Genomic DNA, 21,014 nt, shown 5'->3' with positions numbered 1-21,014 from the left:
ATCTCAGCACCACATATCCCATACTTATTTTCCCCCGGAAGGTGACCTATGCAGTATACTAGACTAGTGCTCCAAATATGTTAAAATAAGTTGAACGGCACCAATCATGTGTGGTATATATACAAGGAAAGCAACGGTTACACGGGCGACCACCGATGAGCATTCATTTCTCGTTTCGGTCGAAGCTGCGTGAGTTGTGAACATGTAGTAAATGGAGTAGTAAATGTTAATATTTTAAATAAGACCGGACACATATGGATCCTACTTCGCGTACCCGAAGAGTTCGTACTTAGATGATGGTGCTGGTAGGACTGTACCTCTACTCTTTCAACTGAATGAGATCTGCAGACAGTTAAGCTTAATTCCAGCTCTTCGATGAATTATGATTTTCATTTTTGCGGGAGCGAAAATCCCAAGTTGCTTGGACACCTACAATAAACTATTACTCCCTCTGTAAACTAATATAAAAACGTTTAGAATACTAAAATAGTGATCTAAACGTTCTTATATTAGTTTACAGAAGGAGTACTTCATTCATAATGTAAGACGCTTTTGAAAGTGGGAGGGAGGGGCTTCTCTGGTGCCAGTCCCAGAAGAAGCAGGGGCTTCTCTGGTGCCAGTTGTGCGGCCCGATCGGGTGGACACAGCGGCAGGGGCTGCGCCGTCCCCCTCAGCCCGTGGTCCTGTCAAGACACGGCGTGTGGCCAAAGCGGTTACCGCTCGCGGTATCCGCCTCCGCGATCGCATAATTTAATGCGTTTCATCTTCTGGAACATCCGAGGCTTCGGCCACGTTGGGAGGCGGACCCAGCTAAAAGAGTTCATTCGTGCCGAGGATATCGATGTAGTTGGCTTGCAGGAAACCATCAAGGCTGAATTCTCTCACCGAGACCTGCTAGCCATCGACCCGCTCGAGCGCTTCGCGTGGCAATGGGTACCTGCGGTGGGCCACTAGGGGGGTCTGCTCCTTGTCATCAACCATGTTTGCTGCGAAGTGGTGGCGTGGGATGCCGGCCGTTTCTTCGTGTCGGCACACGTCCGCCATCGCGCGACACTCCGCGAATGGGAGGTTATCGTGGTTTATGGCCCGGCCGATCACTCGCACTCGCATGAGTTCTTGGGGGAACTGCAGGAGAAGGTAGCGGCCTTGGGTGTGCGTAACTTACCACTGATAGTCGGTGGGGATTTTAACTTAATCCGTTCGGGAGCGGATAAGAACAACGGGATTATTAACTGGACAAGGGTGTCCATGTTCAATAACGCGATAGCATCAATGGCCCTTAGGGAAGTGGCCCGCGTGGGCGCACGTTACACTTGGACAAACAAGCAGCTTACACCGGTTCGGTCAGTGCTAGACCGAGTTTTTATGTCCGCGGAGTGGGAAATGCTTTTTCCCATGTGCTCCCTACACGCAGAAACGAGGATCGGGTCGGACCACGTCCCTTTAATCCTCTCCTCGGGGGAGGATCGGTTAAAACGAAGCCCACGGTTTTTCTTTGAAACTGCGTGGTTTGAGCACCCGGAATTTGAGCAACTCTTCCTCTCCAAATGGGAGACTTGTGTTGCCCGGATCGGGCACATGCGAGGGCCCATGGATTTCTGGATTGCCGCAGGGGCGGGGATGCGGGCGGCTCTCAAAGGCTGGGGGGACAACCAGGGTCGTGAGGATAAGCTGCTCCGAGCGCGCTTGGTCGCGGACCTCGCCCGTATGGATGCTGCTGCGGACTCACAGGTCTTCTCGGAGCAAGACTGGGCTCAGCGATACGCTCTAGAGGCCCAAGTTGAGTCCCTCCTACGTGCTGAGGAGGAGTACTGGCGTAGGCGGTGTGGAATCAAGTGGACGCTCAAGGGGGATGCGAATACAAAATATTTCCATGCCTATGCTAACGGCCGGCGACGTAAGTGCGCCATCCTGAGACTGCAATCTGAGCAGGGGCTCCTTTTGCGCCAACAGGATATTGTACGTCACATTTATGACTTCTACATCCAGTTGATGGGCTCTAGGGAGGAGTCCAGGGCTCGGCTGCGGTCGGATGTTTGGGATCCCGTTCTGCGGGTCTTGGACGAGGAGAATGAAGGCTTGGGCCTCGCCTTCCTTCCCCAGGAGATCGACCAGGCGGCCCTTGGGATGAAATCTGACACAGCCTCGGGTCCGGATGGGTGGCCGGTGGCGATGTTCAAAAGGTTTTGGCAAGTACTCAAAGGCCCTATTTTCGAAGTATGTAACGGGTTCATGCGTGGCACAGTAGACATCTCTCGCCTTAACTTTGGGGTTCTTTCGCTTATCCCCAAAGTTCAGGGCGCGAACAACATTAGACTTTTTCGCCCAATAGCGCTTATCAATGTCCCGTTTAAAATTTGTTCTAAGGCTTGTTCTACGCGCTTGTCTCCGGTGGCTCATCGTATTATTAGTAGGAACCAATCGGCTTTTATTCGTGGTCTCAACATCTTGGAGGGGCCGTTGGCCCTCCAAGAGATCGTTCACTCGCTCAAACGCACTCGCCAGCCGGCAATTCTTTTGAAATTAGATTTTGAGAAGGCGTACGATCGAGTGAACTGGGAGTTCCTCCGACAAATCCTTCTGGATCGAGGATTTTCGTCGGTTTGGGTTCACCGTATGATGCAACTGGTCTCGGGAGGCCAAACGGCGATAGCGGTGAACGGAGAAGTAGGGAACTTCTTCCGCAACAAGCGTGGGCTGCATCAAGGGGACCCAGCCTCACCGTTGCTTTTCAACTTTGTGGCGGACGCCTTGGGCGCCATGCTAGACAAAGCTCGCTCGGCTGGCCACATCAGGGGAGTGGTCGGTAACCTGATCCCAGGAGGTGTGTCACACCTGCAGTATGCGGATGACACTCTACTCCTTTTTGAGCCGGACGCACACAGTATTGCAACGGTTAAGGCCATCTTGCTGTGTTTTGAACTCATGTCCGGACTAAAAATTAACTTCCACAAATGTGAAGTGGTGTCCATAGGGATGGACGCGGCCGAAAGTGAGCGGGTTGCCAACTTGCTCAATTGCAAACTTGGAAAGTTTCCGTTTACCTACCTCGGCCTCCCGATCGCAGAGAAGAAATGCTCGATTGCCGATTGGGAACCTCTCAACACTAAGGTGGCGGACCGGGTGTGTCCGTGGAGAGGTCGATTTATGTCTTCAGGGGCAAGACTAATCTTTACTAACTCCAGCCTCTCGTCCCTACCCATGTTTGCCATGGGTATGTTCTTGTTGGCTGATGGGGTCCACACGAAAATGGACACACCGCGGGCACGTTTCTTTTGGGAAGGAGCGGGTCCAAAACGGAAGTACCACATGGTTAAGTGGCAAGCCGTATGTAGACCTAAAGCCTAGGGGGGCCTCGGGATCATCAACTCTAAGCTGATGAACATTGCACTTATGTGCAAGTGGATCTAGAAGCTGTCCCAGGGAGGGACCGGCCTCTGGATTGACCTCCTTCGTGCCAAGTACTTCCCGCATGGGAATTTCTTTGAGGCAACACCTCATGGGTCCCCCTTCTGGACCTCCATCCAATCCCTCAAACCATACTTCGCCAGGGGCGCGAGGTTCACGGTTAATAACGACCGCTCCATACAGTTTTGGCACGACATTTGGATCGGCCAGCAGCCTCTTTGGTCTGAGTTCACCCTTCTCTATTCCATCGCGGTTGAGCCCAACCAACTGGTTGCTTCGGCTCTTAGTACCTCTCCGCCTCCCATCTACTTCAGAAGGGAACTTTTGGGGCCGGAGCTGCCAGAGTGGGATCGCCTGCGGGCTCTGATAGCGAATGTGCGTTTGTCGGACTCCGCAGACAAGGTCTCTTGGAGACTTTCGGGCTCTGGCAGGTTCACTGTCAAGTCCCTGTATAGAGAGTTGTGCCGCGGCCATGCCCCTATGGCAGCCACGGGGCTTTGGAGGGCGCGAATCCCGCTAAAGATTAAGGTCTTCCTATGGCAATTATGCCAAGATCGCCTTCCTACCTCTATCAATATTGCTAAGCGCAATGGCCCTGCTTCCGGCCCTTGCGCTTTGTGTGATAACGCGGAAGATGCTGACCACGTGTTCTTCCGGTGTCCTTTGGCGCGCTTTGCTTGGAGCGTGGTTCGTGAGGCCGCTGGGGTGGATTGGGATCCACGCTCACGCTCTGAGCTTGTGTCATACCTATCTTTGATCCCGGGCTCTTTACGCCGGATAATGTGGACGTGTGCCTCGGCCATGCTGTGGGCCTTATGGCATATTCGTAACAAGTTTACTATTGAGGGAGTGTTTCCCTCTCACCCCGCTGATGTTATTTTCAAATGCATCTTATTCTTGCAGCAGTGGGCACCGCTGGGAAGACAACAGGACTCTGATCTCCATCGACAAGCTATCGCACGTCTCCGCTCCATGTACTCGGCGTCCCGAGCCCCGTCACCTCCGTTTGCTGCTTCATAGGGATGAGCAGCTCTTTTGGTCTTGGTTACCCTTGAGCCTGCGTGCTCGTTAGTCTGGCTGGCTATGCCATGTAATGCACTCTATTTCGTCGTCTTCGTCATTTTGGCATGCCTTAGAACATGGTTGACTAGCTTCGGTTTCGTTCGTTTATTTGGTTTGTTCCATTTGTGCACGCTGCCTATGTTGAGGGCTTTATTAATTTAAAGCCGGACGTCTCTGACGTTTATGTTTTAAAAAAAAAAGTGGGAGGGAGGGAGTACTTAATTATAGGATAACATGTGCTCCCACGTGACAGCGTTCCGATAGCAAAACAATGCCCGCAATCCAATTAAATCGTCGTTTTCAAATCAGCGGACGTTTTGCTTCATTTTAGTTAGCAGAGAATCAAATGCTGACCAACTCAATCAAGGCGATTTGCTCAACGTACCAAAGCCACTCAAAATATCCTGCGCGGGCCCCGCTCGCCCCTCGTGCTCCACACCGGCGCCCCGCCGAACGACCCCCCGTGACGGCGACATCCCCTTACGCGCGGGCCCGCGACTTGCGCCCCACCCCCGCGGCCCCACCCGTAAGCGAGCCCCACGCGCGCACAAACCTGTGCACGCGCCTTGCAGAGGGATTTCACGATTCCGATAGCAAATAATTCTGCTGCGGCGACTGCGTTCTCCTCCCCCCAGCCCCACCCCACCAACACTCCTCTCGCTCGCTCGCTCGCTCGCCGCCGCCTGCTCCGCGCGATCGACTCCGGGAGCGGGAGCCGGAGCGGACGCCTCTCTGCCCGCTGAGCTCCCTCGCGCCCCTCCTCGGTACGGTCTCTCTCCGGCGGCTCTGCTGCTAGTTTGGGTTGTTTTTCCTGCGGCGATGTGGATGGAATCTGAGCCGCTTTTCCTGTTTGCTCGTTTGTTGTTTTTCCTGAAAGCGATGGAGAGAGCGGCTTTGCCGGACGGAAAGGTAGGTAGATTCGTGAGTTCTTTAGGATAAGAAGAAACTTTCGGGGTAAACATGGTTTGCCTGTGTAGTTTTTCTTCGTCCCTTTTCTGCTGACCGGATTATTAGCAGACGAGCTCTGAATATGCTTCTGTTGTGGGTAAAGAAGAGATGGGCGGCCTTCTCTGCTGATTGTGCCCTCGGTTGCTTCCGCAACAAAGCCAAGGACTTGTAGATTGATATTTTTGATCCATAAAGTACCGGTCTTTATCTGGTTAGATCCCCTTGAAGGGGACGGTTTTGGTGGTGTTTGCAGTGATTTTGGTGGTGCATAACTGAATGTCATTTTTCTCTCGCTTAACATGATTCAAAAAAAAATAGTACGTAGTAGTATATATTTGGACAATAATTGCTCAAAAAAGTGTTTGTCAGGTCATATATCATGCCTGAATGGGGTACCCTGGTGTACTAGATTGTTCATTTATGATGGAAGTTTTGGTCAGAAATGAATGATGAAAGGCTGGTCCATGAATGAATGAATATTGATTGTTAAACAGGCATCCGACTCAACTTACCAGTCAGCCTGAGAGAGAGTCCTAGCAAACAGTAATAACTTACCAGTCAGCCTGAGAGAGAGTCCTAGCAAACAGTAATAACTTACCAGTCAGCCTGAGTGAGAGTCCTAGCAAACAGTAATAACTTACCAGTCAGCCTGAGAGAGAGTCCTAGCAAACAGTAATAACTTACCAGTCAGCCTGAGTGAGAGTCCTAGCAAACAGTAATAACTTACCAGTCAGCCTGAGTGAGAGTCCTAGCAAACAGTAATAACTTACCAGTCAGCCTGAGTGAGAGTCCTAGCAAACAGTAATAACTTACCAGTCAGCCTGAGAGAGAGTCCTAGCAAACAGTAATAACTTACCAGTCAGCCTGAGTGAGAGTCCTAGCAAACAGTAATAACATAAGCATGTACTACACGCTTTAGGCCCAAAAGTTGAATGTATGGTTCTAAACTCCCAGTAAAGTACGTCAAAGCAAATTGCATTGGCCCGATTTCTGATCAGACTCATATATTTTACTACCATGTTTTTTCTCTGTCCTGCTTCTCTGTATATGCTCTTGTCAGCTTGGTCTGCCCTATACACGTCTTGGATATCACGGGATCATAATACCATCCTACTTCACAGTGAGCTCGAAATACATGAAGATGTCGGAACATTCTGAGAGCACAGCTGAAAAGCTCATGGGCAACATCATGGATACCATTGCAGACAGGCTCCCCAAGCAGAAGTCTGACAATATCATGAGCAACATCATGGATACCATTTCTGACAAGCTCCCTAAGCAGAGGTCTGGCCGGTTCGATCCTGGTTCAGTCGCTGATGTGAAGAACAAGATGTTTGGTCGTCAGAGGTCCCTCCATGGAGTTCTGGGTGGCGGAAAGTGTAAGTCATCTTATCTGCTCATGTGTTTACTTACGTTTTCTCCTTGTGGGCATTTCTGATGCTTTTCTTTTGTCATTGTAGCTGCTGATGTGTTGTTATGGAGGAACAAGAAGATATCTTCCAGTGTTTTGGGTCTCGCGACAGCTATCTGGGTTTTCTTCGAGTGGCTTGATTACCACTTCTTGACAATCATTTCATTTGCCCTTGTTCTTGGAATGGTGGTTCAGTTTGTTTGGTCCAACTTCTCAAGGTATGGAATTTTTGAAGTGTATGCACAGTGTGTGTCCTTTTCAGCAACATAGCAATAATAATAATAGAAAATGCCTTGTCAATGTAGGTCTTCTGAAATACCCCGGGTTAAGTTGCCAGAGGACCTGTTTGTGAACATTGCTGTTGCCATCGGTGCCCAAGTAAACAAGTTCCTTGGTTTCCTTCAAGATGTGTCTTGTGAAAGAAACTTGAAGCATTTTGTATTGGTACGTAGAGCTTTACTGTGTTCCTTGTGTATTCCGTCATTGGTGATCATTACATCAAATAGGAAAGTATAAAGAAAATCAATCCTGCATGTGGAAATACTGTGGCTGTTCATCATCAGGCGATGTTTTGATGTCACGCCATGTTTTATTTCAGGCAATTGTCGGATTGTGGGCTGCTTCTGTGGCTGGGAGCTGGTTCAACTTCCTGACTGTCATTTACATTGGTAAGACCGTAAGAAGCTGTAGCCTCTCATTTCTCTGACATTTTTTGCCACCAAGAAATAACATACTGTTCCTGTTTTGCGAATGCATGTATTAACTTGTAAACATTTTCTGATCACCTGGAACAGGGTTCGTCGGTGCGCACACGCTCCCTGTGCTGTACGAGAAGTACGAGGACCAGGTCGACGACTTCCTCTACAGCATCCTGGGCCTGCTCCGAGAGCAGTACCAGAAACTCGACAGCGGCGTCCTGAGCAGGATGCCCACCAAGAGGAACAAGAAGAGCGAATAGATTAGATCGGAGGGCACTCATGATTTATCGAGTGAAATCCCTTCTGCCTAGTTTGTGTGCTGCGGACCTGTAGTGTCATGTGAGAGCATGTGTGCTCAAGTGCTTCCTGAACAGAACCAGAACGCTGGTTTAAATTTAACCGCGACGCTTGCGTCTGTTCTCCCAGTTATTTGTGGGATGCTGCTCAACAAAATTGGTGAGACCATAAGTTGTCTGCATATATTGGAAGTTGAGCTCAGATTCGTTGTGCTTTGTCAGAATGAGAATTGCTTGCTGCCATATCCAAATTTGCGATCGCGGTGATTTTATTTTCGGCGATTGCGATGAACACTCATGCTCTCCATGCGCAAATTTCTTGCGTGCTGTCGAAAATCTGGTCAAAGGGTGCAGATTAAGCACCGGATTTGGAAGTCAGAAGGTGACCCAAGTTGTTAGTTTTCAGGTGGTGTTGCTGTTGCACGCCTCCGGCATGCACCTGGAGCTGCTGGAAAAACCCATGAGATGATTTACAAATCGGAGTGCAGGCAGCTCACCATGATCCAACCTACCCCCAGCTCCAAGTTACCAGTCACCACGCTATAAAACCTGCACCGCTCACGCGTCTCCCACTCACCACCTCGCCGGCAAGAACAGCACCCACGGAGCTAAGAACAGACCGAGCCATGGAGCAGAGCATGCCGTCCGTCTTCCTCGGCGTCCTCGTCCTCCTGGCCTGCGCCGGGTGGGGGCACGGCGTGCGTGTCCTCCACGACAACGACGTCGACGCCGAGGGGTACGCCCAGGAGTTCGCCTTCGGCTCCATGGCCGCCGCGGAGACCGCGCCGCAGGACGCGTCCTTGGACGACTACGAGGACGAGATCAGCCGGGTGGAGTTCGAGCCGGGGCGCGGCGCGTCCTACGACGCCACGGTCGCCGCAGCCGCGCCCGGGCCTGCCCCAGGACCGGCGACGGCGGGGAGGGACGATGTGAGTTCCGGCACCAGCAGCATGAAGTGGTGGCTGCCGCCGTCGACGATGCCGTCGTTCCCGCTGTTCCCGAACCCCGGCGGCATGCCCGGGATGCCGATTCCTGCCATGCCCGTGCCTTTGCCCGCCCTCCCCGGGATGCCCGCCATGCCCATGCCGGGAGGCATGCCAGGCGGCGGCATGCCACTCCCTATGCCAGGAGGCATCCCCGGCGGCGGCATGCCTATGCCTATGCCAGGAGGCATCCCAGGCGGAGGCATGCCGTTCAGCTTCAAGCCGGAGGGATGGGGCGGGGGCGCCGGCGCGGTGCCATCGCCGCCCAGCCGTGCGCAGCCGACGCCTCCTGCTGCCAGCGCGAGCGACGGCGCCACCGACAGCAGCAGCGACAACCCGAACCCCAACGAGGCCATCCACTGACAAGGAAGGAAGGAGAAAAATAGTGGCATCAATCACCTGACCTGGGTGCCATGGCCAAGAGTATAAGCCCAGAATCTTTTCACCAGTAGTAGTAGCTACTAGCACCTGCACTGCTACAGTGCCATTGCTCTGAAAAATGCTCCAGACAGAAGCAGCAAAATTCAAAATGATGAACAATTCGTATGTATTTTGACACGTGAGCTACACAAAAAAAATGAAAAGTTTTAGTGTGTTTGTTCATCAACTTCTAAAAACCCTACAAGGTCAACTCCCTACGTTGCCATTGCTCATCTCAGTCCGTATGTAGTTCATACTAAAATGCCCAAAACATCTTATATTTATGAACGAAGGGAGTACTACATTGACACGTGAGCTACACAAAAAAATGATAAATTGGTGATTTTGAAAGAGTGAACAATGTGTTTACTGTTTATACTATATAAAACAAATGATTTTCACTTTTTTTTGTAGCTCACGTGAACCCAAGCACTAAAACACGGACAAGCTGCATATTCACAGGGCTACAGGATTTTAAAAAACATATGCATAAAAGAAAAGACGACAAAAATGCAGGATATACAGATTCAGAAAAGAAAATGGCCATGGTAACCAGACTTAAACCATGTCATCTCAACAATCATCTCAGATCAGCTAATATCAAGGACTAACAACAATACTAAAACAAAATACTCGTAACACACGTTGCTCCAAAAATTTCGCACTAATAATGTCTGATAGATAAGCTGCCTCAACACAGATGCAGAAGTCCGTAGACAGGTTTTACGGCCTAAAAAGACGGTACCGCACTATTTACAGCTCAACCTAACAAGTTGGTCTCCAGTTGGCTTAACACAGCCGCTGCGATCGTCAGGTGCACCAAAAATCCTTAAAAATGACCAGTTACCAAGAATGAGTAGCCTTCTGTGTTATTCACTCGGGGTTGACCTTTTGCTTCTTCGAGTTCTCCTTGTTTTTCTTGGCTTCACGGCGCTCCCGCTTCAGGCCCTTTATGTCGCTTGTTAAGGTCAATTTCGAAACCTTTCGGTCAGAAAACCATGAATCGGATTAGTGTGGCAAATAGGTTAATATTTAAGCTTCACAGCTGCTAGTGAAACAGTTTAGAGACACAAACCTCCTGGTCTGGAATGTAGATCCTGCCCTCCTTGCCATCAATTGGATTATTCGTCACATTTTTCACCTGCAAATATGTTAAATGTAGTTCTGAGTTCATACTGGCATACAAGTTATTGGTGTCAAAATTAGGGCAGGAAGTATAGTTGTTTATGGCTAATGGCGCCATTTTGCAACCTAACCAGCAGGATAACAATATCTGATGAACAAAACACAGCTGTTCCATTGGATTTACCTTCTTAGCATGACCAGGAGCCTTCATAGCTTCCTTCTGTAAACTTTCAGATGGACGTTGGTGCCGCCTAACTACCAGGTCCATTGAAGGCCCAACTTCAACCAGCTCCATCCTAGGAATAGATGTGCCTGACCTTTTTAGACGGAGAGCACAGTGCATCATGTAGACAGTAGTAGGGGAAATCGCTGTGCACACGAATATCCGATCTACACCAGCAAGGTTCAGATTCTCTACCACCTATATATCAACAATAAATAAGTTACAGGATTAAAGCTAAAGGGATTATCTATGCCCTACGTTCCAACTTATCTATAAAGATGCACACCTCTCCTTTGAAATGATCAAGGAGCATTTCCTTCAAATGCTTCAGCTCATCGACACTCTCAAAGTGCTCCCCAATGAAGGCAAAGAAAGGCTTTGTCCCAAGTTTAGGCGCCAACTTTTTATCATATGCATAGGATTCTATGGATTTGTAGTTCTCAACTCCTACTTCAACAAGGTCGTATATGTGGTGATCATAAGTTCTTCCCAAAACAAGATTGTTGGGCCTCTTCTTTGAGTGAGAACCATACTGCAAAAACATAAATAGTTGCAGTTAAAAATAATAGAGAATAATATTCTCTGCATTCAATATACAAAGAAAAATGAAAAGGTTCACTATAACAGACATTGAAAAGGTTTCAGATAATTTCCATACTGGTGCTCAGAAAGTCATTGCCTAGCTCACTAAATCTACTTCTGAGAACATCATCAGTTTAGTAAAAAAAAATCTCAAGTGAATAACAAGTCCCATTCTCACCACATACACAATGGGAACTGACAAAACTTACCACTAAGAGGCTGCAATCAGATTTAAGGGAGAAGAACTCCAGGGAAGTTTCACCGCCGCTCTCAAATGGCCTGATGTTGTCGTTCTTCTTGGTGTACTTCACAGCATGATCACGCTTCAGGTGAAAAAGATCTGCGAGCACATCGTTCAAAACTGCGCTAGTCTTTGTACCATGTAGAATAAGCATCTTCTTGCCATTCTCAACCTGGAACAAACAGTAGAGCAACAAGTCTGATACGGGAATCGAAAAGAAACACGTACATGCTATTTATAGTTTCTTGTCATGGAAGGTTATAAAGCAGCAGAGCCTTCCAATAGAAACTAATGTCAAGATTTGCAAGTGGTTATATGCACAAAGCATATAACATGTGCCAGAAAGTCTGGCCAACCCTTTTGCGTGTAACTCGGCCCCAAAGTACACTGATGCAGCACACTAGTTGAAACTAATTTGGGAAATTGCTGGAAGATACCAGTTTTCGCTTGGCCACGGACACACAAGATAATGATGATTTACGCTTATTGTATGGGTGCCGTGTTTATAATAATTCAACGGGAGGCGGTGTGTTTCTGGTACTGCAAATTAAACTGAAGGAAATTTTGAAACAGCTGAAATAGAAAAAGGGTCAAAGAAAAAGAAAGCTTACAAGCTTGGGCGCGTGCTTGAGGAGTTCGCGCTTGGCTCGCATGTTCCTGGGAACCCTGATCGCCACCATCTTGCTCATCTGACTGTCCAACAGCTGAAAAAAGCATTTCAAGGAAGAGAAACAAGTTGCTTTTTAAACCATCCATGTCGGACATAATAAATTAGCGTCTAGATGATAGATGATGACACAGAACGCTGCTGAATCTTGGCGAGGAACTAATCAAAGAAGCTGTACTAGTAACTGGTAAGGACATTATATCTACATGACTGTGATAGCAACTGTAACTTTGAGCATGCCTGATTTTCTTTTAAAAAAATAGAATGAATCATGCATAATAACAACAAACAAGTCCACCAACATTTCAAACAGAGGCACGCGTCGCCAAAGTATTATGCCGTGAATGCTTGCATCCATGGCAAGGCTGCTCCAGCATGGATGGTAATAAAGAGTAAAATACAGTGGCTGAACCTTCCACAGGAAAGCAACAGCGTCCATGGACATGGCATAAAAGAAACTCGAAATAGATAGAATTCTGAATGCATCTTTATTTCATAATAGCACGAAGATACAGAATAAAACAGTGCAAGCACGGCGTTGTTTCTACATCATCAATTTTCCAGGCGCAGTTGCGGGCGGCTCTTCTTTTTTATGGCAGTAGCACTGGCTACTATTGCAGCCAGGAAGACGATACCCATGGAGTTAAGGTAAAAAAGGGAGCACAGGCGAGGAACAAACCAATCGAAAATTGCGGCGGCGGTGGTGCTGCGCGCGCAGTCGGTCTCGCTCTCCGGTTTGCGACGGCGGCGGCGTGTGGAAGATGCCGGTCCCGGAGACGACGGTTGGCGAGGAGGGCTCTATACGTCCTACTTAACCCTAGCCGGGTGGGCCTTCTGCACCGCGCGTGCGCGCATGGGCCGGCCTATCCTCTTTTCAGCCCGGTTATTTTGTTTCCTTAGCTCCAAAAAAAATGTTATTTTGTTTCTTCTTCTTTTCTGTTTATCTTCCTTTTTCACCTTTTTTTCGTTTTTTCTTTTCCCCCAAAAAAATCCGTAATTTTTATTTTATTTTTTATACATAGGCATTTCTTACTAATGCATGAGTAATTTTCAAAATTTTATTTTCTAACATATGATTTTTTTCTAGACACAAACTTAAAAAAAATACAAGAGCTTTTTGAAACACATGACCATTCATTTATATATATATACGGACATTTTCTATCGGCGTATCTTAGGCAGATGCTTCATCTTTCTCAAGTAAATCAATTCAACATTTTGGTACCAGTAGCAGAAATTCAAGAATTAAATCTCCACGCCGCATACAACGCGGAACCACGGAGCATAAACAAAAGGATAACAGTACCAAATAAGTAGACGAGCGATAGCACAGAATGCACCGGAGTACCAACCATGAAATCTGTGGGCTTTGCTCGGACGACAAAGAAAATGAAACCGGAGGCAATAATCAGCCGCTAGCTGGACTATTTACTAGTGCGGCCAAGTCACGGCTTGTCATCATGCCAGTTGGATAATGGCTACAATTATATTTAGGTGACACAATGAGCTACCAGACTGAACAAATAAATCCTACTCTTCGCAGTTGACGAGAACATGCTCCGTAGAAGATCAACTTCCGCACTGACGGGACCTGCGCCGGTAAAGTCATTCAGCAGCTGCTCAGCAACTGAATGAGAGCTCACATACCTGCGAAACAGTCACTGGTCATACAAAATTTGTACCACCGGTTGATGATGCAAAAGCCATTAAAGTTATACCACCTCACAAAGTTTTGTATTGCTAAACATAAACATCAATGTCATCTCACTGTGGAACTTATGTCAAACCTCCAAAGTAGAATCAAACCGGCAGCAAAATCAGAAGAAGTTCAAAAAGGAAAAAAAAAAATCTTTGCTTCGTGGTGTTGAAAGCAGATGCATCTGCCTTGTGGCTCAAAGGCAAATGTTTTAGAAATGTAAGAAATAGCCGTGTACTAATTAACGGGTTTAGATCAACCAAATCCATGTGGTAGAAGCCTCTAGCAAGGGATTATGCATCCTATTATAAAGGAACTTCCTTCGGGCCAAAATGAACACTGCTTTTTTGAACCCACTACAGCATTAAGCTATGGCAGCTGCCAAAAGGTCCTCTGGAAGGCGAAGTTGACTCTGAAATGCCGGTTCTTCATTTGGCTTGCCCTTCAGCATCGCTGTTGGACTGCCAACAGGCAACAGCCTCAAGCACCACTACCTCAAAATCTGGGCACATGTCCTCCACTGTCGCAGCATCAGGAGATGGCCGAGCATTTTCCTGTGTGATGCCCGTAGATCTGCCAGATTTGGCTGAGCAATCCTCACTGGGCTGGCCACTGAAGCAAGACTGCGATCTCGTGACACTATGCAGCAGTGGTGGCTATCAAGGAAGAAGCAGATGTACAACGACCAGCACAGGAATTTATGTGTGGAGCAAGACAAACAGCAGCGCTTTCTAAGGCGAGAGTACCAAGATCAAAGTGGAGGCAGAGAGATGGCGGCCTACTTTCAAGTTTCAACAATAGGTTGTGTGAACCACAGTGAGAATCCTCACTTGTAATTCGGTTATTCACAAATGGTTGTAAAGGGGGCATTTTGTAACAAAAACAAAAGGTACCAGTTATGATCCCTCAAATGAAAATACAAAGATAAGCTTACATTACCTGCTCAACCAATGTATCACAATACAGTCACCTTATGCATTGCATTACACAGAAGTTTGGCTTCATCAGGTCCACCACCAATGCCCATGTCTACAAGCATAAGCCAAAGAACCAAAGATACGACGGGATAACAACAATATATTTAGATAAGCCAAAATTGAGAGAGGAAAAACACATGTTTCAACATTGGAATAGATAAACTAAAGCACATCTACTGCCCTGCAAAGAATATTTCTGAGAATGGTATATACACTCAGTAATCCCCTAAAATGGAATGGCATGCACATAATATTAGCTGATCAGAATGAAGAAGTGATCAAGAGTTATTCCCGTGTTATCTGAAGTATAATATATTCAAACCAATAAATTTTAAGAACAAAGAATAATGACAATTCATATTTGAATAACTTTAGCTTGAAAAGATAAAACAAACTCAATTCATTTATCCTCTGGTACAAGTAGACTCTGACGCTTGCGAGTCATCAACAAGTGATAAAAATGAACTATTATCTCGTACAGATCAAATCAAGCCTTTATTATGGATTGAAGTTAGCAAGATTAAAATAAATAAACATTGAGTCAAAGGATGTAACTAGTTTTAAGCCTTTAAATGTATATTGAGCTACCATTTGGACATTTCAGCTTTCCAATCTCCAGCTGTTTTCCATCTCAGTGCGTGAAACACAATCACTGGCATTATACGTCTTTTGTATAACACAATAGAAAGGTAGCAGTGAAATTTAGCTTTGTTTTATCTTTACATTCATGGTTTTAATCTATATTTTTCTTCATCTAATAAACTTACATAAAATGCTTGCTACCTCTGACCTCTAATAAAATGTTTGAAAATCATAAAAATAATATCATAAGCAGCATGGCAATATGTTCAATAGCACATTTAGCGGCAAAAGGAACTGTTGACACATATTTAATTTATGTTATTATTAGTCTAACGCCAAGGATGTGAAAAGCTTTCCATCAATCAATTGTAGAAATAAAGTCCTCCAATACACCCGGGTTCCAAAAATCCACTCTCAGAAAAGTACTCCTACTTGGTTATTACCTGCAGTATAAACACTTGTGAATGGATGAACCAAGAAGTAAGATGCCTGTATGGGTGGCTTGTTGAACTTCAATGACTCAAGCTGGACCAAGAAAATACTGAATACTGTCCTTAGGAACACCACATTATTGACCTCGCAATACCCCAGCATCATTGGACTCATTCCCCTCTTGTCCAGGGAAAGAAGCTGATCCAATTCAATAGTTTTCCCCAGCACCCATGAAACAACACCGTCACGGTCGATCTCCCTTTTCCACAATTGGATGTTGAAATCCAACAGCTCAAGGATGCCAAGCCCGCCACCGTCCACGGGCATAGCCCGGAAGGAGCGGCTGCCATCGCTGCACTTATCAAGTGGCAGCGGTATCACAGCCAGCCGTTGTGTGCCCAAATCAAACTGAAGGATGGCAGCAGTATCCCCATTCAGCGACCAGTAGAGGGAATTCCCAACCAGGGTGCTTGAAACACGCATCGAAACCGTGGTGCGAACGTTGCTCTCAGAATCCACGGATACCCAGATTGGATCGCCCCATTTGCCAGTCTCCGACGAGTAAACGCAGGCGAACAGCCGCTCGTTTGGCCTGTCGATGCCCGCCAAGACCACCTGGAATCGGAATGGGCGGTCGTCGAGGATCCCGGCGGTGCGGAGAACCGCGCCGTTTAAGATCTCGATGACCTGGCGCTCGTCGATCGCCGGAGGGACGACGAAGCGGTGCTGGTCGCCGGTGACGGGGTCCCACACCAGGACCTCGATCTCGGCACCCCCCGCGTCGACGAGGAGAGCGAGACCGTCGCGGCAGCCGAGGATCGTGCGGCCGTCGCCGTTGCGGAAGCTCAGGGAGAAGCGGCTGACCGGGACGCGGTTGGGGGGATCCAGGATCGGGGTGAAGAAGAGGCTGCTGGGGGAGTCCGGGGAGGGCTCGCGGGTGACCTCCTCGAAGAATCCGATCAGGGGAGGGGGGCTGCGGAGGTGGTGGGCGCGGAAGCGGCGGACGAAGCGGCGGTCGGAGACGACGCGGCGCCAGCGCTTGCAGACGAGGGAGGCGCGCGGGAGGGCGGACGGCAGCGGGGCTAGCCGGACGAGGATCTCCGGGAGGAGGTTCTCGTCCTCCAGCGGGACCGCCACCGTCGGCATCGGCGCCGGCGCCGGCGAGCTGGGGAGGCCGCCGCAGGTCATCTCGCCCAAAAAACTCCTCCGGAAAATCGAGCGAGCTTTGTTTTTAGCATTTATTTTTCATTTTTATTTTGAGCCCAGGTTTCGTTGTAGAAGAACCGATCAAGGCGGGCGTAGGCTTAACTGGGTCAGAACGCCGCGCGAGTAAAGACACGGTGCTGTACCTTTTTTCTGTGTTTTTTTAACGCTTATATTTTTCTTTTTCATTTTTTCCTTTTATTTTTCATTTTTGAATATATATATATATATCGATTTGATTTTAATAAAAATGAATGTTTTTTTGTTAATCAAATCAAACATTTCAAGGTACCCGTTCAAATTTTTTTAAATACATGTTGGATATTATTAAAATGCACAGTGTACATTTTGTAGATATATAGTGTAAATTTTTTTAAATACATGTTGGATATACATGTTGGAAAAATCATCTGTTTTGAAAAAAATACATCGTGTACAGTGCACCAAAGGACAACCACTATCGCCGCGAGTGAGCCACAGTATGCCGATGTCGTCGCTCCGCTACCGGAGTCGGATTGATCTTGTCTATGAGAACCGGCAAGACTTCACGCATGTGCCACTAAGAATCAGCAAGTCAGAGCCGCAATTATTGCCATTGAACCATTGAATCGTTTTGAAGTGCCTGGCACCAAATCTCACCGCCGTGCACATAGGCAAGAAACCTTAACCCCACCGTCCAAAAAAAGGGTACTAATCTATGCCAATGCTCTCGTCCTAATGGACGAACACAAGGAGGATCAAAGCACGGAAGAGCGGCTCGAAGATGAAGCATATCCACCACATAATGTTGCCCCTATCAGGAAAAAAAAACTAACCTAAACAACTGAAGGAACTATGCCCTAGAGGCAATAATAAAGTTATTATTTATTTCCTTATATCATGATAAATGTTTATTATTCATGTTAGAATTGTATTAATCGGAAACATAATACATGTGTGAATACATAGACAAACAGAGTGTCACTAGTATGCCTCTACTTGACTAGCTCGTCGATCAAAGATGGTTAAGTTTCCTAGCCATTGACATGGGTTGTCATTTGATTAACGGGATCACATCATTAGGAGAATGATGTGATTGACTTGACCCATTCCGTTAGCTTAGCACTCGATCGTTTAGTATGTTGCTATTGATTTCTTCATGACTTATACATGCAACTCCCGTTTACCGGAGAAACACTTTGTGTGCTACCAAACATCACAACGTAACTGGGTGATTATAAAGGTGCTCTACGGGTGTCTTCGAAGGTACTTGTTGGGTTAGCGTATTTCGAGATTAAAATTTGTCACTCCGATTGTCGGAGAGGTTCTCTGGGCCCTCTCGGTAATGCACATCACTTAAGCCTTGCAGGCATTGCTACTAATGAGTTAGTTGCGGGATGATGTATTACGGAACGAGTAAAGAGACTTGTCGGTAATGAGATTGAACTAGGTATTGAGATACCGACGATCGAATCTCGGGCAAGTAACATACCGATGACAAAGGGAACAACGCATGTTGTTATGCGGTCTGACCGATAAAGATCTTCGTAGAATATGTGGGAGCCAATATGAGCATCTAGGTTTCGCTATTGGTTATTGACCGGAGACGTGTCTCAGTCATGTCTACATAGTTCTCGAACCCGTAGGGTCCGCACGCTTAACGTTTCGATGACGGGTATATTATGAGTTTATATGTTTTGATGTACCGAAGGTTGTTCGGAGTCCCGGATGTGATCACGGACATGGCGAGGAGTCTCGAAATGGTCGAGACATGAAGATTGACATATTGGAAGCCTATATTTGGATATCAGAAGTGTTCCGGGTGAAATCGGGATTTTACCGGAGTGCCGGGAGGTTACCGGAACCCCCGAGAGCTTAATGAGCCATAGTGGGCCTTGTGGAGAAGAGGAGAGGCGGCCAGGGCAGGGCCGCGCGCCCCTCCCCCTAGTCCGAATAGGACAAGGAGAGGGGGGCGCCCCCCCCCCCTTTCCTTCCTCTCTCCCTCCTCTTTCCCCCTCCACTCCTAGTCCAACAAGGAAAAGGGAGGGAGTCCTACTCCCGGTAGGAGTAGGACTCCTCCTGGCGCGCCCCCTCTAGGCCGGCCGCACCTCCCCCCTTGCTCCTTTATATACGGGGGCAGGGGGCACCCTAGAAAGACACAACAATTGATCGTTTGATCTTTTAGCCGTGTGCGGTGCCCCCCTTCACCATAGTCCACCCTCGATAATACTGTAGCGGTGCTTAGGCGAAGCCCTGCGTCGGTAGAACATCATCATCGTCACCACGCCGTCGTGCTGACGAAACTCTCCCTCAACACTCGGCTGGATCGGAGTTCGAGGGACGTCATCGGGCTGAACGTGTGCTGAACTCGGAGGTGTCGTGCGTTCGGTACTTGATCGGTCAGATCATGAAGACGTATGACTACATCAACCGCGTTGTGCTAACGCTTCCGCTTTCGGTCTACCAGGGTACATGGACAACACTCTCCCCTCTCGTTGCTATGCATCACCATGATCTTGCGTGTGCGTAGGGATTTTTTTGAAATTACTACGTTGCCCAACAGTGGCATCCGAGCCAGGTTTTATGTGTAGATGTCATATGCACGAGTAGAATACAAGTGAGTTGTGGGCGATATAAGTCATACTGCTTACCAGCATGTCATACTTTGGTTCGGCGGTATTGTTGGATGAAGCGGCCCGGACCGACATTACGCGTACGCTTACGCAAGACTGGTTCTACCGACGTGCTTTGCACACAGGTGGCTGGTGGGTGTCAGTTTCTCCAACTTTAGTTGAACCGAGTGTGGCTACGCCCGGTCCTTGCGAAGGTTAAAACAACACCAACTTGACAAACTATCATTGTGGTTTTGATGCGTAGGTAAGAACGGTTCTTGCTAAGCCCGTAACAGCCACGTAAAATTTGCAACAACAAAGTAGAGGACGTGTAACTTGTTTTTGCAGGGCATGTTGTGATGTGATATGGTCAAGACATGATGCTAAATTTTATTGTATGAGATGATCATGTTTTGTAACCGAGTTATCTGCAACTGGCAGGAACCATATGGTTGTCGCTTTATTGTATGCGATGCAATCGCCCTGTAATGCTTTACTTTATCACTAAGCGGTAGCGATAGTCGTAGAAGCATAAGATTGGCGAGACGATGGTGATCATGACGGTGCTTCGGAGATGGAGATCAAGGTGCGCGCCGGTGACGATGGTGATCATGACGGTGCTTCGGAGATGGACATCACAAGCACAAGATGATGATGGCCATGTCATATCACTTATATTGATTGCATGTGATGTTTATCTTTTATGCATCTTATCTTGCTTTGATTGATGGTAGCATTATAAGATGATCCCTCACTAAATTATCAAAGTATAAGTGTTCTCCCTGAGTATGCACCATTGCAAAAGTTCTTCGTGCTGAGACACCACGTGATGATCGAGTGTGATAGGCTCTACGTTCAAATACAACGGGTGCAAAACAGTTGCACACGCGGAATACTCAGGTTAAACTTGACGAGCCTAGCATATAACAGATATGGCCTCGGAACACGGAGACCGAAAGTTCGAGCGTGAATCATATAGTAAATATGATCAACATAGTGATGTTCACCATTGAAACTACTCCATCTCACGTGATGATCGGACATGGTTTAGTTGATATGGATCACGTGATCACTTAGAGGATTAGAGAGATGTCTATCTAAGTGGGAGTTGTTAAGTAATATGATTAATTGAACTTAAATTTATCATGAACTTAGTACCTGATAGTATCTTGCTTATCTATGTTGATTGTAGATAGATGGCCCGTGCTGTTGTTTCGTTGAATTTTAATGCGTTCCTTGAGAAAGCAAAGTTGAAAGATGATGGTAGCAATTACACGGACTAGGTCCGTAACTTGAGGATTATCCTCATTGCTGCACAGAAGAGTTACGTCCTGGAAGCACCGCTAGGTGTACCACCTGCGCCAGCAACTGCAGACATTGTGAATGCCTGACAGTCACGTGTTGATGACTACTCGATAGTTCAATGTGCCATGCTTTACGGCTTAGAACCGGGACTTCAACGACGTTTG

General features: G+C 47.4%; 4 protein-coding genes across 7 annotated transcripts; 2 read left to right on the top strand and 2 right to left on the bottom strand.

Annotated features, from left to right (window-relative positions):
* The first annotated feature begins 5,029 nt into the window (after positions 1-5,029).
* On the top strand, positions 5,030-8,025 carry LOC125510810 (Reticulon family protein). Of its 4 annotated transcripts, XM_048676075.2 has the most exons (7): positions 5,044-5,234; positions 5,348-5,379; positions 6,540-6,797; positions 6,879-7,047; positions 7,135-7,273; positions 7,428-7,497; positions 7,624-8,025. In XM_048676075.2, exons 3-7 carry the CDS (start codon positions 6,554-6,556, stop codon positions 7,785-7,787), a joined length of 786 nt encoding a protein of 261 aa, XP_048532032.2. In that variant the 5' UTR covers positions 5,044-5,234; positions 5,348-5,379; positions 6,540-6,553; the 3' UTR covers positions 7,788-8,025. The 4 variants fall into 4 exon arrangements, with proteins under 4 accessions (XP_048532030.2, XP_048532032.2, XP_048532031.2 ...); XM_048676073.2 differs by lacking the exon at positions 5,348-5,379 and having other exon boundaries at positions 5,030-5,234; XM_048676074.2 differs by lacking the exon at positions 5,044-5,234 and having other exon boundaries at positions 5,374-5,424.
* Positions 8,026-8,162: 137 nt separating this feature from the next.
* On the top strand, positions 8,163-9,599 carry LOC125510812 (uncharacterized). The gene has a single exon (XM_048676076.2). It carries the CDS (start codon positions 8,450-8,452, stop codon positions 9,167-9,169), a length of 720 nt encoding a protein of 239 aa, XP_048532033.2. The 5' UTR covers positions 8,163-8,449; the 3' UTR covers positions 9,170-9,599.
* A 138-nt stretch (positions 9,600-9,737) lies between these two features.
* Positions 9,738-13,050, bottom strand: LOC125510809 (ribosome production factor 2 homolog). The gene is made up of 7 exons (XM_048676072.2): positions 12,744-13,050; positions 12,009-12,101; positions 11,366-11,569; positions 10,861-11,106; positions 10,536-10,772; positions 10,302-10,367; positions 9,738-10,207 (listed from the first exon to the last, which is right to left on the bottom strand). The coding sequence occupies exons 2-7, from the start codon at positions 12,084-12,086 to the stop codon at positions 10,100-10,102; spliced, it is 939 nt and encodes a 312-aa protein (XP_048532029.2). The 5' UTR covers positions 12,087-12,101; positions 12,744-13,050; the 3' UTR covers positions 9,738-10,099.
* Positions 13,051-13,309: 259 nt separating this feature from the next.
* LOC125510808 (uncharacterized) lies at positions 13,310-17,053 on the bottom strand. Its single transcript, XM_048676071.2, has 3 exons — positions 15,763-17,053; positions 14,700-14,789; positions 13,310-13,711 (listed from the first exon to the last, which is right to left on the bottom strand). The coding sequence occupies exons 1-2, from the start codon at positions 16,937-16,939 to the stop codon at positions 14,716-14,718; spliced, it is 1,251 nt and encodes a 416-aa protein (XP_048532028.2). The 5' UTR covers positions 16,940-17,053; the 3' UTR covers positions 13,310-13,711; positions 14,700-14,715.
* Between the last annotated feature and the right edge of the window lie 3,961 nt (positions 17,054-21,014).

This window comes from Triticum urartu, chromosome 5A (genome assembly GCF_056163025.1).
Source record: "Triticum urartu cultivar PI428250 chromosome 5A, HENAU_Tu73, whole genome shotgun sequence".
NCBI lineage: Eukaryota > Viridiplantae > Streptophyta > Magnoliopsida > Poales > Poaceae > Triticum > Triticum urartu.
Note: the sequence above shows the minus strand (reverse complement) of the source record. Positions and strands in the feature narration are given on the sequence as shown.